This window comes from Chaetura pelagica, unplaced genomic scaffold (genome assembly GCF_000747805.2).
Source record: "Chaetura pelagica isolate M959 unplaced genomic scaffold, ChaPel_1.0 scaffold189, whole genome shotgun sequence".
Lineage (NCBI taxonomy): Eukaryota > Metazoa > Chordata > Aves > Apodiformes > Apodidae > Chaetura > Chaetura pelagica.
In genome coordinates this window covers 169,994-183,820 of record NW_009970716.1, presented here as the reverse complement: position 1 = coordinate 183,820, position 13,827 = coordinate 169,994, and the positions used below count along the sequence as shown (strand labels likewise).

Here is a 13,827-nt window from a genome sequence, read left to right as displayed (position 1 = left end):
CCTGCTATGTAACTGAGTCCATTCTTGCCTTGACACGAAAGCCTGTGTCTAGTGTCATTGTCCTGAATTAGTGAGCTGTTCCAATACAGTCACTTCTGTTAAAAATCCATTTGCAGGTTTCTGGTTGGAAGAAACACTTTGTTTGTTATTTCTATTTTTTTTATCATATTGCTAATGAGTTACTTGTCTAAAGAGAAGTTATGATAAATACCCTTTTAAATCCAATGTAGTGTTTCATAACTTTTCTGTGGTTTGGTTTTGGTTTTTTTGCTTGCTTTTTTTTTTTTTTTTAAAGTGTAGCATTTTAGAATTCCTAAAGGGTCTGAAATAAAAATGCCTGTTTCTCCTCTCAACATCTTGCTTAGAGCAAGTCTGTTTCCATCACTGAACCAGAGCAATGTATATAATTAATAGTGATTATAGCTTGGTTGAGTTGTCATGATTTTACTGTTGCTCATGGACAGGATTTTGTTTGGAAGATTAGCTGTAAGAAATGAAGCACATGGAGCAAAGATTAGTCCTGCTGCAGGGCGCATTTGAAGGAATTGACTGATGGTGCTTGTAGGTGCTACTTGTTTTCTGCAGTACCCCTGAGATAGGGAAGACTGGGAGCTGCCACTGGTGAGTGTTAAAGCTGCCCAGGAGGTTAGGAATCATCCATGCTGCCTTTCCAGCTTTTGTTGTTCTCCTCTCCTCTGATGGTGTGAATACACCACAGGGCTTTTCTGAGCAGCTCAGGCTAGACAGACCCAAGCATTGGGAAGGTACAGACACAGATGCTGCTGTGCAAGCTTTGATTTTGTGACAGGGTTGCCCAGGAGTTAGCAAAGAGGGAACAGGCGGACTTGTGCATCATTCACTCTGTTGTCCCATGATGAGAGAGGTTCAGGGGGCAGAGCTATATAGGCAGTCTAGTGATACAAGAAAACAACTGGGACATTAGATTATTTGAAATTTGGGCCATTCTTGTATGTGTACACTTTGGGCATGACTTTGTTCTGATTGACTCCTGAGAGCCTTGTATCAATCCCTGTGTAATCAAAAGGGAAATTATGGCATTATGTAATCATTTATAAATCACATTTATAGGTCACAGTTATAAATTTGGAAATATTTTCTTTTTTCTTCCCTGTTTTAGATGCAGATTTTATCACTATTATAGAGAGTGATGCCTCTAAGCCATTCATTGGGAACAATGATCCAACGATGTGGCTAGGAGAAAGACTAGGATTTTATACAGATTTTGGTCCAAGCACAAGAGATCACACTTGGGGGTGAGTCATCTTTACAAGCACAGTGATATTAAATAAATGTAAATACACCATTCAATACTGACTCCAGTAGAACATGGGCAAAGAATAGTTGGAATAATAAACACTGTAATTACTTGTTGGAGCTTGTCTTTAAGAACACACTTTGATTCCTTGGCATTACAGGGGAATGCAGATGAAGTTTTCTCATTATTAAATTTATCAGTATTTGGTTCCTGCCCATGTAAGCTTTGGTGATGCAGAGAATAGCATCCTGCCCCTTGATATACAGATTTGAAAGCTTGGCATTCTGGGTACTGTATCTGATTCCCTTTTCTCATTATTTTGTTTGTGCTGTGAGAACTTTAGATTTCAGACTTAAAAATATGATAGCAGTTGGAAAATGTAACTACACCTAGAGTTATTAGAAATTTTGAATTCACTAAATCCAGCTTGGGCTTTGTAGTGGGAAATGGGCATAGAAAGGCACATCTATTTTGACCAGATTTTTTGTGTCTGATTTTACTTTAATGCTTGATCAGTTACCAAATGCATACCTTTGCATGTATTTGCCTTCCAAAAAACAATGGCTTGTGATGTGGCTTTCTCTTTTTTTTCAGGGAGATATACACATCTCTGTGGCAAATAGACCTTCCTAGTGATGTTGCAATGTCTGTTTAATTTTTGCCATACATGAAGGGAATTTAGTAACTTTCATCTTCCAGAGCCTGTGTCTTTATGTGATCCAGAATGGGGCAGAAAAGTCATTCTTGAAACTTTCTTTATTAAATATTTTGAAAAACCTGATGCAAAATGGTTGTAAGGTTGAAGCTTTAAAAACAGAAGCTTTAAAGATGTATTTCTATCTGCTCCTCCTTCTAATAAAACACATTTTAATTACTGGTAGTATAAAATTCTGTTTTGTCTGAGGATGCAGATCTTGAAAGGCTCTGTGTAAGAATTCATATATATGGAATGGTATGTCTTAGTATAGGAATGAAATTGATAATACATTTTTAGACATGGAATTCAGTAGAAAACCCTTCTAAATTCAGGAAAATTCACTAAAGATGGTTTGTGTTCTGGTCTGATGGTCTGGGTTCAGTGACCAGTTATCTGCTCACATTACCTCCTTCATTGACACTTGTAATGCTTGTGAACTATAATATGTGGCTGTTTCCCTCTTCTCATGTAGGATTATGGTGCTGTCAAGGTATCCAATTGTAAAATCTACCCATCACCTCCTTCCGTCTCCAGAGGGAGAGATTGCACCTGCCATCTCCATGACTGTCAACTTCACAGGGAAACTGGTTGATTTTGTTGTCGCCCACTTTGGCAATGAAGAGTGTGTATTGCATTTATTGTTACATATGTTGTGCAAAGTTGGGTAACACAGTTGTAATTGGTAAAATTCTGGGATATTTGTACCGTTTAAAATCTGCTGCTGTAATGCTGGTTCTAATAAGGCATAATGGAGGAAATGCTATGACATAGCTACTGGTTTGAAATGTTGAAGCATTTTTAAAAGGGACAAATGTGTCATGTAAAACTTGGCTAAGCCCTGATGTCTGAGTTGCTACAGATAATAAAGATTTAGTTCTGCAAAACCACAGAAAGTGATAGGGCTACTGATACATCTCAGTGCAGGATAACATCTGTCTGACTTTCTGCATGTGGAATAAATCTATTCTATTCCACAAGGAGTGCAGATAATTACAGATAGATAGCATTAATGGACATTGATGTTTGGTAGAATAAAAAGTAACAATTCTGAAACCTCTGAGAAATGAGTGTTGTGAAACAGCAACAAAAATATCCATTGTCCTTCTGACTATATGAAACTGGAAATATGAAATCTGGATTCTGAAAGGAGAAATTATACCGATAATTCAAATATGGGATGGAAAACACTAAGGTGTATTTTTTAGTCCTTTACTTTAAACAATGTCTTGATTATATGTGTCGCTTCTCTGTTTACTTCCCCATGTAGAAGCTGTGCTCCAAGCATACAAATTGTTTATAGATTTCCCTTTTACTAAACACATACAGTTGTCAGAAACCACTTGAGTCTGAAGTCTAGAAAGGAATTTCATTCTGTACCTCATGCAGATGATTAGACTTGCCTGTCTTGAGAAGCTGTTTGTCAAAACAGAAGAATCATAGAAACATAGAAAGCTTAAGGTTGGAAGGGACCTTAAAGATCATCAGGTTCCAATCCCCCTGCATGGGCAGGGACACTTCACACTAGACCAGGCTGCACAAAACCTCATCCAAGCTGGCCTTAAACACCTCCAGGGCTGGGGCTTCCACAGCCTCCCTGGGAAAGCTATTCCAGTGCCTTACTAAGAAAGTAGGACTGTATTCCTCCCTCACAGAGAAATGACATACAGGTGAAAGAGAAAACAAGAGGAGACACATGGGAAACACATGCAAATTAGACTCTGTTTTGAAGTGAATGGATTTGTAATTAAGTGGCACACACGACTGCTTTTTTTTAATCTGTTTTCATATGCTGCTTATAGAAAACCAGATAACCAGGATTTTTTTTTCAAGACCGTCTTTAGAATGTGGGGATATAATTTAAAAGAATGTGTCTTCTTGAGAGGTGTAATTCTGGAAAGAGCTGCTAGCTGAACACGCAACTGCACGTATACCTAGGTCAGGCTTCTGTTGAAATGGTTGGGGGTTTTTGTCTCCTGTCTGTGTGCTATCTCTCACTGATGTGTTTGCTTCAGTGAGAAGTGCTGCTGTTGGAGAGCAGAGCAGCATTGAAATTCTCATTGCCTTATGCAATTACAGATTCCAAAATCAGTTTCCTGTCTTAATGGTATTTAGTGTCTACAAAAATGCAGAAGAGAACATGCTTTACACAGCTGTTTAAAATTACTAACATGAAAAAATCAGAAAGAGAACTGTCTTTACATTATGTTATGACAAATCCAAGGACAGTGCATGGGATCCAATGCAGTATTTTACCAGGCTCCACTTATGGACGTGTTGGAACTGTTGTATAAAGAGATGCCAAATTCCTGCAAAATGTCATTAAGTAGTATTAAGAATGTTAATGGGATGATGTAGCTCTTAAGTTATATTTCATAAATTGTATGACCCAGGCTTTAAGACTACACTTACCATGATCTGTCCATCGTAAAACTTTTGTTAGTGTGTGAACTCTTTGTTATGCACTGCGCTAGCACAATTAAATTTCAAGTGCAGGCAGAGACAAAGCCTCAGATAAGCAAAGCACTTACATTCACATTTCCTAATGATGAGATCAGTATTAAAACCAAATAGTAATAGAAAAAGTTGTTCTTGTAATGGTTGGAAAGAGAACCCTAATTACATCTACCATGGCCATGTTTATTTTAGGAGCACAGTGATACCTGAATCAGTGAGCTTTCTGTAAACTTTTCTACTCTATAATACTGAGCAATAAGAGGAACCAAATTAATTTGTGGTTTACTGTGTTATAGCACAAAGATTCTGAGCTAAAATATATAGAAGTTAAAGACTTTTCCATTTCTTTCAGAGAGGACTTGGACAGAAAACTCCAGGCTAAAGCTGTTTCAAACCTATTGAAGACTAGCTCTAAGCAAGTTGTATTTCTAGGTTACATCACTTCAGCTCCTGGATCCAGAGATTATACTGAACTGATAGAAAATGGAAATGTCCAGGTAATGTAAGAATACTGCTTCTACTAACAGTTGGAGTTAATACATATTTGAAGCATTCAGCTCAATAATTCAAATGGGTAACTTAGAAATAAACATATAAGACAATACATACATATTTTCGAATACAGTCTTCAGCTACGTCATGACGTGATAGAGGAAGAGGAGTTATGCAGTGGAGGAACAAGAGGCAATGGACAGCAGTTGCCACAAGGAACATGCGAGTTGTATTGTAGTAGAAAAAAAAAAACCATTTAAAAATCACAGGGTTGTCAAGCATTTGAACAGTGGCCCAGAAAGGTTATGAAATTTCTACCCTTGGAGACGATAAGTAGTTGACTGCATAAGGCCCTAAGCAACTTGCTTGAATTTGCTTTGAGCATGGGGTTGGGAGTGGGCGACCTCCAGACATCCCTTCCAACGTCTAGGTCTGCGAGTCTTTTATTTTAAAACTGAATTCTGCAGTTCAGTTTTTGGTCAGGAGATGTTAAATCTGTCTGATTTGTCTATGTCTAACAGTGTTTTTTTCTTTCTACCTCATTACAATGTTTAATGCAAAACATTTTTCTGCATCAGGATTATACGTTGTTTCTGTTACGAATTTCAAGTCTACCTGTAAGGATAGCTTGCCTTGTTTGTTTTACTTTTTTTTTTTCCCCCTTTCACTCATAGGATATTGACAGTACAGATCAGTACAGATGGTGTAGCTATATTATGTATCGTGGAGTAATAAGGTATGTTAAAGTGAATCAGTTGGTTTTAAATATCTTTATGACAATCAGGTTTACACCCTTTTGTAGGTAATTGTGGAAGAGTCTTATATCCCTAAACAATTATGTATGGGCAGATGTGTCATGAAGTAATGTGAAACATATCTCAGGATTAATCGGTGTATTTATGAATATAATTTAAAAAGATAGTATTACAGGTTCCATCATTCTGTTTCAAAAACCTTCAGATCTGATCTGCTTTGGTAACATAAAACCGTTTTTTTCCAAAGCTCTGGCATTGCACCTTTATTCTAAACTGCGAAGGCTAAGCCCTAATTTCTATGTGACACAGAAGATACAAATTTTGACCTATCATTGTAGGGTTTGTTGAAGCAAAATGCTGATCTGATCCTCCCAAGCTTTGGAAACTCTGTGTAAGCCCATATTGAAGCACTTTTCCTCTGCTGGACCCTATGCACTCTGTATCTTCTAATACCTATTTGCTTGTAAGTCATTCTCTTGCCGATGTATGTACCAGAAGGGAACTTAGCTTGTCCTGAATAAACTGCAAATTCTGCATTGTTCACAGGAGTAAAACCAGTAAACTAGATAACTGTCTTAAGTAACAGTGTTGAGTAAAAAAAGGGAAAAAAAGCCCCAACAAAGCTGCCATTTCCAATTGATGCTTGAGTTCCTCTCTTGAATTTCAAAATCGCTTCATTGAAAGAAGTTGGTAAGCTTATACCAGTATGCCTATTCTAAAACTTTAATTTTCAAAATAAGTTTCTAGATCTAGAACTTATTTTTGTTGTCAAACACTTAGGCTTTCTGTTTTTCTACTTGGGCTGTTTTGTTACGGTGCTGTTGTTTATAGTGCACTTGTAAGTTTTTGAAGGTGAGTTTCACAGAAATTGAAAGTTACTTTGGTATGTTAAATAGTAACTCTTAGGAAAAAAAGAGATGAGTTAAGGCTGTGGTGAAATTGCCTTGAGTTATTTCTTTCAACTAATGCTTCTTGTATCTAACAGGTTGGGTTATGCCCGAATATCTCATGCTGGTTTAAGTGATTCAGAAGTCCAAATGGCCAAATTTAGGATCCCAGATCACTTGGATAGATATGTTGACAATGACAGAATTGTCACTGATCCCAGCCAAGTCCCTGAGGACATCCATTTCAATCCTAGGTCAGTGTCCCTCATAAGAAATTAAGGGGATGATGTATGTGACATCTTGTACAAGAGAAGTCTAGGAATAAAATTGTTAAAGTGAGATGCACTGGTCAGTACCAAACTGAGCAGATCAGGAGGCAAAAACTTCTGATTTATAATTCCATTTTTTCTTCTGACTTGGCATGTACCTTGGGAAAATCAGTCTGTTGTGTCATAGCATAAATTGAAGATAATGATTGTTTCACCCAGGTGACTAATTTCTGAGATTGTTTGATAGGGATATTTGCCATGTGGTGTAGTGACTCATTATAGATTATGAGAGATTTCCCATGTTTCTTAGCACTTTTGAGGACAAGGTCTTAAGATACTGTTTCTTAGAACACAAAATGCAATACATACATTAAATACTCTTTGCATAAGCATTTTAAAACATACAATATAGCTGGAGCAAAAATTGAGGAGCATGCCTGAGGCAGTATGTTTCATCTGACAAGAATTAAAAAGGGCTAGGTTTTTTACATAAAAAGTTATTTGTTTCTAGAATACTGTCATTTTTCCACTGCCATTACTTAAGGAAGAGAGATACAGAGAGAGGTCTTTATTCTACGCTGAGTATCATGGAAGAATCATGACATTTGGGATAGATGATGCCACAGAGAGGCATTTCCAGTAATGCTGCATTTCCTACTTCTAACATGCATAATATAGAATATGTTAATTTATTTTATACACCTAACTGTTGAGCTTACTTTTATTTACCACTCAGTAACTGGCTTCCTGTTTGAGCAGGAGTTTGCCCAGTCATTTCCACATGATGAAACTTGTCTAAAGTTGGCATTCACATTCAGATTTTTTTCAGCTGATTTTTCTTGTTCTAATTTCCTTACATTGCCTGTAAGCAGAAAAATTATACCCTTGAGAAATAACCTCAGCCTTTTCCAATTAAATATTTAAAAAAAAAAATACAATGGCACTGCTCTTGAATGTTATTCAGCTATGATATTTAACTTTTGCAAATCTATCTACTGTGATAGGTATTAGTAAAAACTTATGGTTTTAAATATGGCATGAAAAATTACAATTACTGTAATTTTCAAAAGTAAGATGTGCAATATTAACAATAGGGTTGACTGTTTGAATACTATGGGGGTTTAAATCCTATCTCTGATAAGTTGGTAGAAAAAACTTACAGCATAGGTTTTAACTAGGCAAATGCACCACTCACTTTTGTCATTCAGAGTTCAATTTGTACCTATGGCATTTATCCAATCAGTGTAATTAACTGTCTTGGTTATACTCAAAGACTTCTAGTTAGCATACATAGATTATGATTTATAAATTATATGTAAGTAGGATTGTGGCCTCTTTCTGCAATGAATTATCTAGAACATCCAGAAGTGTTAATTATACTGTAGAAAATGTATTATTTAGCAGCATGCATTGAATCATGTAATGGTTTTACTTTGTTGAATATTTTTCTTAGGTTTGGATCTTATAAAGATGGACATAATTATGAGCGTATTCATCACTTCCATATGAGCACTCCTAAATATTTTAAACAGAAAAATTAGAACAGAAAAGTAACATGTTGGGACAAAAAGGAAACGTTTGTTGCTTGAAACTGAATTGGCAGCCAAAAAAACTACATTGTTTAAGGGTGAGCAACTCCCATGCTGCATAACACTGTGAGTGCTGGTGTAATAGTTGTCATCGGTGTGAGAGGGAGAAGACACGTGCATTTTGATAAACTGATAAACTGTTATCTGCCTGGGTCAGATATCTGCTTTGTAAAGCAAGGGTGTGAACTTCTGGCAATAACTCCTTCAACTTTTTGAAGGTATCCTCTATTGTGCTGGCTCAGAGTTGGATGTCCACATCTTCTTTAGGGTTCATATGTGACCCCTTTTCTGGGATCTTGTAGGATCATGGGCAAGGAATTTCAGGGCGCTTTCACGCTTTTTTGATGACTGGAGCAAAGTGAAATAATGTGCTAGTGTAGGTAACCTGTCGAAATGTGTTTCACTTTGTAGTCTTGTTGCTATAGCAATATAAAGCTTGGCCTTAAGTTTTTCAAAACAGGAATGGGACTAGTGTGTTTTTTCATTGGGAGCTATGCAATAATACTGTTTGAAGGGTGTGCATTTTTTACTCTACTGAAACAGTATTTACATCTGCTGCTATTCCACATTTTATTCTTAAATGAGTTTTATTGGAAAATTTACAGATGACTGATATTCATAATATTGGAGAAGAGGTGATGACTTTTATAGACTTTCTTAACAGGGCATTAGGCACTTCAGGGTTTTTACAAAGGGAAGAATAAAGTACCTCTGAATTGCGATTGCTGTGAGACTTGTGTGAACACTGCAGAAGAATGAAGAACAATCATGTTCAACATGACAACATTTCTGAGAAGGGAGAAAAGTTGATTGTAATTTTTATTTGAAAGGAACTGCAATAAGACAAAAAATGTATTGTTCCTTTGCTTGCACCACACTAAAAAGTGGGACTAAATAGAAGATTAGGAAGCGTTGGTAGTTACAACTAACTGGCCATTGTTGAACTAATTTACTTCTCATCTAGGGGTGCTGTGCATATTTTTACAAACCCAAGGAAGTCTAATTAAACGTTCCAGTTCCGGTATTGTTTTGGTAAGATTTTAAATCCTCTAAACTTGCACATCCAGCCACAGGTTTGTCTTTCCATAGCCTGTACAGAGCTTAACATTGTCTTACCACATTACTTAACATTCTCCACAGGCTGACTCTGCAAATACCTTGTAATGTGAGCAGTTTATTAATGTGAGATGCAGGAAATGATACTCAGAAACATCTGGAAAACCCCTGATTTTTTTTAACAATTAAAAAATAGGGTATTTTTCAAGAAATCAGACACCAAAGTGAGACTTGCATAACGGATCAGTCTTTGTGTCATGTCTGGGTGTGATCTTCAAAGTCTATGAGCATATTTGGATGGATTTTCACAGAATTTAGAAATGTTCACCTCATTAGAAATGTTCTAGTTCGAATATTCTCTTCTTCTGAGCATCTCGTGTAATTTAATGTTGGTGCATCCATACCTCACAATGCCTAATATCAGAAAACTGTATGAAAATATAATTAATAGCAAGTACTTGTTGATGTTCTACTACTGTGGTTAGAAGTGGGAAGATAAAACTACATTTTATTTGTCCTTGAAAACGCATGCTGATCTAATACCCTCTATCTGACTGGTTTAGAAAAACATGCAATACATCTTTCAGTCACTGTGTTTCAAACTATGACAGAAATGTGCTAGAACAGGTCCTGCTGCAGGAGTGTGTGACTAATCGTGCTGTTTTCTAATCATACTGTATATCTTGGCTTTTATAAGATAGTGTGTTATGAGAGAAGTTTGTGGGTATCTTTATGCATTCAGAAGTAGCATGAAAAGATAAAACATATTAAATAGACCTTGTTTTCTAAACGTTTGAACTTTTGCTGTTGGTAAAAGGTCTAGATTATAAATACCTGACTTCTGAAGAATATGTCTTCTGTCATACTCCTAGTTCCATCCTCTCTTGACATTCTGTGCAGGCCAGTTTTAGTTTCTAGGGATGTACAGGAAGAGGCAGCAGTACATAAGGAGCCTACCAGTGTGTCTCAGAACAAGAAGGACTCTAGGTAACATGTAAGAGCACAGCTTCTGAGAGTAACTGTACTGAATTCTTCAGCAGGGTGGAGACTCAGGTCTCCTCTTACATATTTGACTCAAGCATTTCTCTGTGCTGTAAGCTTAGTTTTAGGAGCAGAGACTCCATTGTTGGGACAGGGCACTTTCAGACCTGGGGACTGCAGTTCAAACCTCTTGGACTAAGAAGGACCTGAAATGTTTATTTCCCATTTACAGAGAGTGTCACAGCTACAGACTTATTAAACAAAAAGTTGGGCATACCCTTTTGTTTTGAACTGGAGTTGATGTTACTGAAACAAGTTGTGTTCAGTTTAAGTGTGTAGGTGACCAGCTCCCACATGTTTCACTGAAACAGAACACTGAAAACGTTCAGGGTCCTCTGCTGACAGGACCTTTGTGGCCTCGGGCAAAGGTGCTAGTTGTTTTGATGCACCTTGGGGAGCATCTGTGGAGCAAGTGTAACAAAACAGACAGGAGCATAGTATGATTCCCTGGAACAGGGCAATTGGAATGAGCTGTATTACTTAACGAGGGGTAGTTTCAAAGCATTTACATCATCTGCAGCTGCTACTTTCTGCCACCTGAGGTCCTCTTTTGTCCCTAATCAGTCCTGTCTGCTACCAGGCGAGAATAAATCACAGTTGAGGGGTTTTCATTGTAACTCCGCGGGTGAAAAGTCTTTTCAGAAGCATTACTTAAAGCTGTTTGTATTAACTTGGGTATGGGTTACTTTTTCGTATCTGCAAAGGATTCAGAACTGTGAGTGATGGGCTTCTGGTAGACTATTTCTTTTCTTACAATGGCCTGTGCTGTGCTTTGTTGCTACTTTCACTGCTTTGCTACTGTTTTTATTTTCAGTACAATTCTCTTCCCCCTCTGACTTGTAAAACACAGAATGGTTTGTGATTCCGGTGCCTAAAATTAACTTTGAAGCTTGTTTCTAAGGAAAGCAAGATGAACAGAGGTATTTGAGAGATGCAGTGGCTTTAGGAGTCTGATACCCTTTGGAAGCAGACAGGATCCGCTTTTTCAAAGACCCCTTCTATACTATGAAGAAGTGAAGAAGATAAAACAAAGTTGATGTCTCCTCTTTCTCATGTTAGCCAATATTTTTCACAGTCTAAGGTGATTTTTAATGTGGTTGCAATTTTAACTATCAGTTTAAAAAAGCAAAGCAAACATGCTGGACAGTTTTAAGTCTGATCTAGCAGTGACTGAATCAGCTGATGCATTTCCTCCCTTTCTCCAGCTCTTGGTTTATTATTCCTCTCCTGTGTGTTGATGGGAGCATTTGCAAACAATCAAATAAACAAAACAACAAAAAAAACGGTTGAGGTTTGAGTTTTTAAAATTATTTTAGGGTTTTTTGCTTTTGGGGGATGTTTGGGGCAGTCTTTCTCTTTGATCTACCTTGCTATCTAGCTGTCCAAATGGTTGCATTGGCACAAAAGAAAAGATGCCAGGAGGGCTAGGATTAAGAGGCTGGTGCTGGAACTGCTTAAACTGTCACAGTCTTTGGGACAATGCTTGATCAATGATGACCTGATTGATTTGCTGAATGTAAAATGAAGTATTTCTGCATTTTGTAAACTCAGACTTCAGAAGGAAAGTACAGGCATGATTATGTAACAACTGCCAGCTTGGAGACTTGTGTAGTAGTTTGACACGAGTTGAAACAAAGGGGATATTTATACCTTCCTGGGGTTGGAATGAAGGTGCATGAGTTGGCTTTGTTCCTGTGGGTCAGCCCTTTGCTGGCTGAAACATATATTCCCTTGTTTATCAGGCAGAAGCAGAAAACAAAGCCTCTTGTGTTTCCCTATGGATTTCTTTACAGATTTAGTTTTTGAGGGTCAGAGACTATACTTGTGCTTTCAACTACACAAAAAAATTTTGAACTTTTATTTGTGAAACTTGGACTATTATTTGCCTTGTGCTTACAGATGGCAGTAGTTACGGAAGCTGTAGTCTGAGGAAAGAGTTCTAAAGCCAAGTAGTATCTTTCATTTAAGACTAATGGGGGAAGAAATGCAATCCTTTCCTTAGGTCTAAATGGCTTCAGATAAAATGACAGGGTTTTTTTTTTTGTGCCACCATGTTTAGATCTGTATCACTTTACAGCTATGTAAAGCATGGGAGAAGATTTCTTTTTTTAATAAGGTTTTATTCTGAACTAAGTCTGTGGGCTTTTTATGGTCAATGCGAACAAACAGGCACCCCTAAAGGAATTGTTCCTCTCAATCAAGAATTAGAACAAATCAGATGAATTGAAATGCAGTGGTGCCCCTTTTGGGTATAAGAGTTTGGGATGACACGCACAGATGTGAATGTCTGGCATGTGGGATGCTAGAACTACCCAACAAGTGAAACCTAGCTTGTACTGCTTTACTTTATGATATAGATATTTTTTTTTTTTAAAGGTGGTAGTGCAAAATGTACAATTCTTGAGGTAAATAAATGATGGTGCAAATAGCAAAGTATCAGAGATAGAGGCAGGAAGTTCTACAGAAATAATATTGAGGACTTAGTGAAAAGTAAGAATTTGAAATGATGGGTCTTTTAAGTGCTCTGATGTAGTCTTAGTACATGACTTTTGAAGACAGAATTAATTTTCTTACGGACTCCCTCTTCTCTGTAAAACAGGCAGTTGAAAACAAAATGTTCCTCTTTAAAATAAATTGGCTGCACTGGTACATCCTGACTGGTTCTCTGAATAAAGCAAGGGTCATAAAGGAACTCAAAACAGGTGTGTGATCAGTTAACTCACGACTGTGTGCTAATGCATCAGTCCAAAGAGACAATTACCTTAAACCTGGCACTTGTTTCAATTCTGAGCCCTGGGCTTTCTTTTAACTCGGCCTCTTAGAGGAAGCTGTTTGGTTTGCGTTTTTTTGTTTGTTTTGGGTTTTTTTATGCGTCATTTGTCTTAACAATCCTTTGTCGTGCGCAGGTGATGCTGTAGCAGCCGCTTCTCAGCGGTGCTTCGGCCCCCCGAGCGGGGCAAGGGGAGATGCTGAGCTCATGTGGCTCAGGAACGGGGAGCTCTTTCCTTCCGTACTGCAGGGGCTGGGGGAGAGGAGAGCGGATGCCCTGGGGAAGTGAGGAGGAGCAGCTGCTGGTGCCCCTGTCTCCCCGCTGCCCCGTAGCAGCAGCGCTCACCGCGCACTCCGGGGCGGTCGCTGTGTGGGCAGGATGCCATTTTGCTCCTTAGGAAGAGGGAGAAACACGTATTTCTAGAAGAGCTGGTGCTTTGGCTACGCTGAAGTCGGCACCGCAGAGCGAAGAGAGGGCGGAGCAGCCCGGGGAGCCTCCTTCCCCAGCCCCGCGACCTGCGGAGCCGCGAGGAGGCAGCGCC

The 13,827-nt window shown here is 38.1% G+C and overlaps 1 protein-coding gene across 1 annotated transcript in view; it reads left to right on the top strand.

Moving 5' to 3' along the window:
- The window catches only part of CWH43 (cell wall biogenesis 43 C-terminal homolog (S. cerevisiae)), a 34,179-nt gene extending 25,808 nt beyond the window's left edge, over nucleotides 1–8,371 (top strand). The window contains exons 11-16 of the mRNA XM_010006134.1: nucleotides 1,139–1,274; nucleotides 2,446–2,595; nucleotides 4,780–4,924; nucleotides 5,594–5,655; nucleotides 6,660–6,815; nucleotides 8,284–8,371. Of these exons, the coding sequence (XP_010004436.1) occupies nucleotides 1,139–1,274; nucleotides 2,446–2,595; nucleotides 4,780–4,924; nucleotides 5,594–5,655; nucleotides 6,660–6,815; nucleotides 8,284–8,371 (737 nt within the window). The remainder of the gene's footprint in view (nucleotides 1–1,138; nucleotides 1,275–2,445; nucleotides 2,596–4,779; nucleotides 4,925–5,593; nucleotides 5,656–6,659; nucleotides 6,816–8,283) is intronic.
- Nucleotides 8,372–13,827: the final 5,456 nt, after the last annotated feature.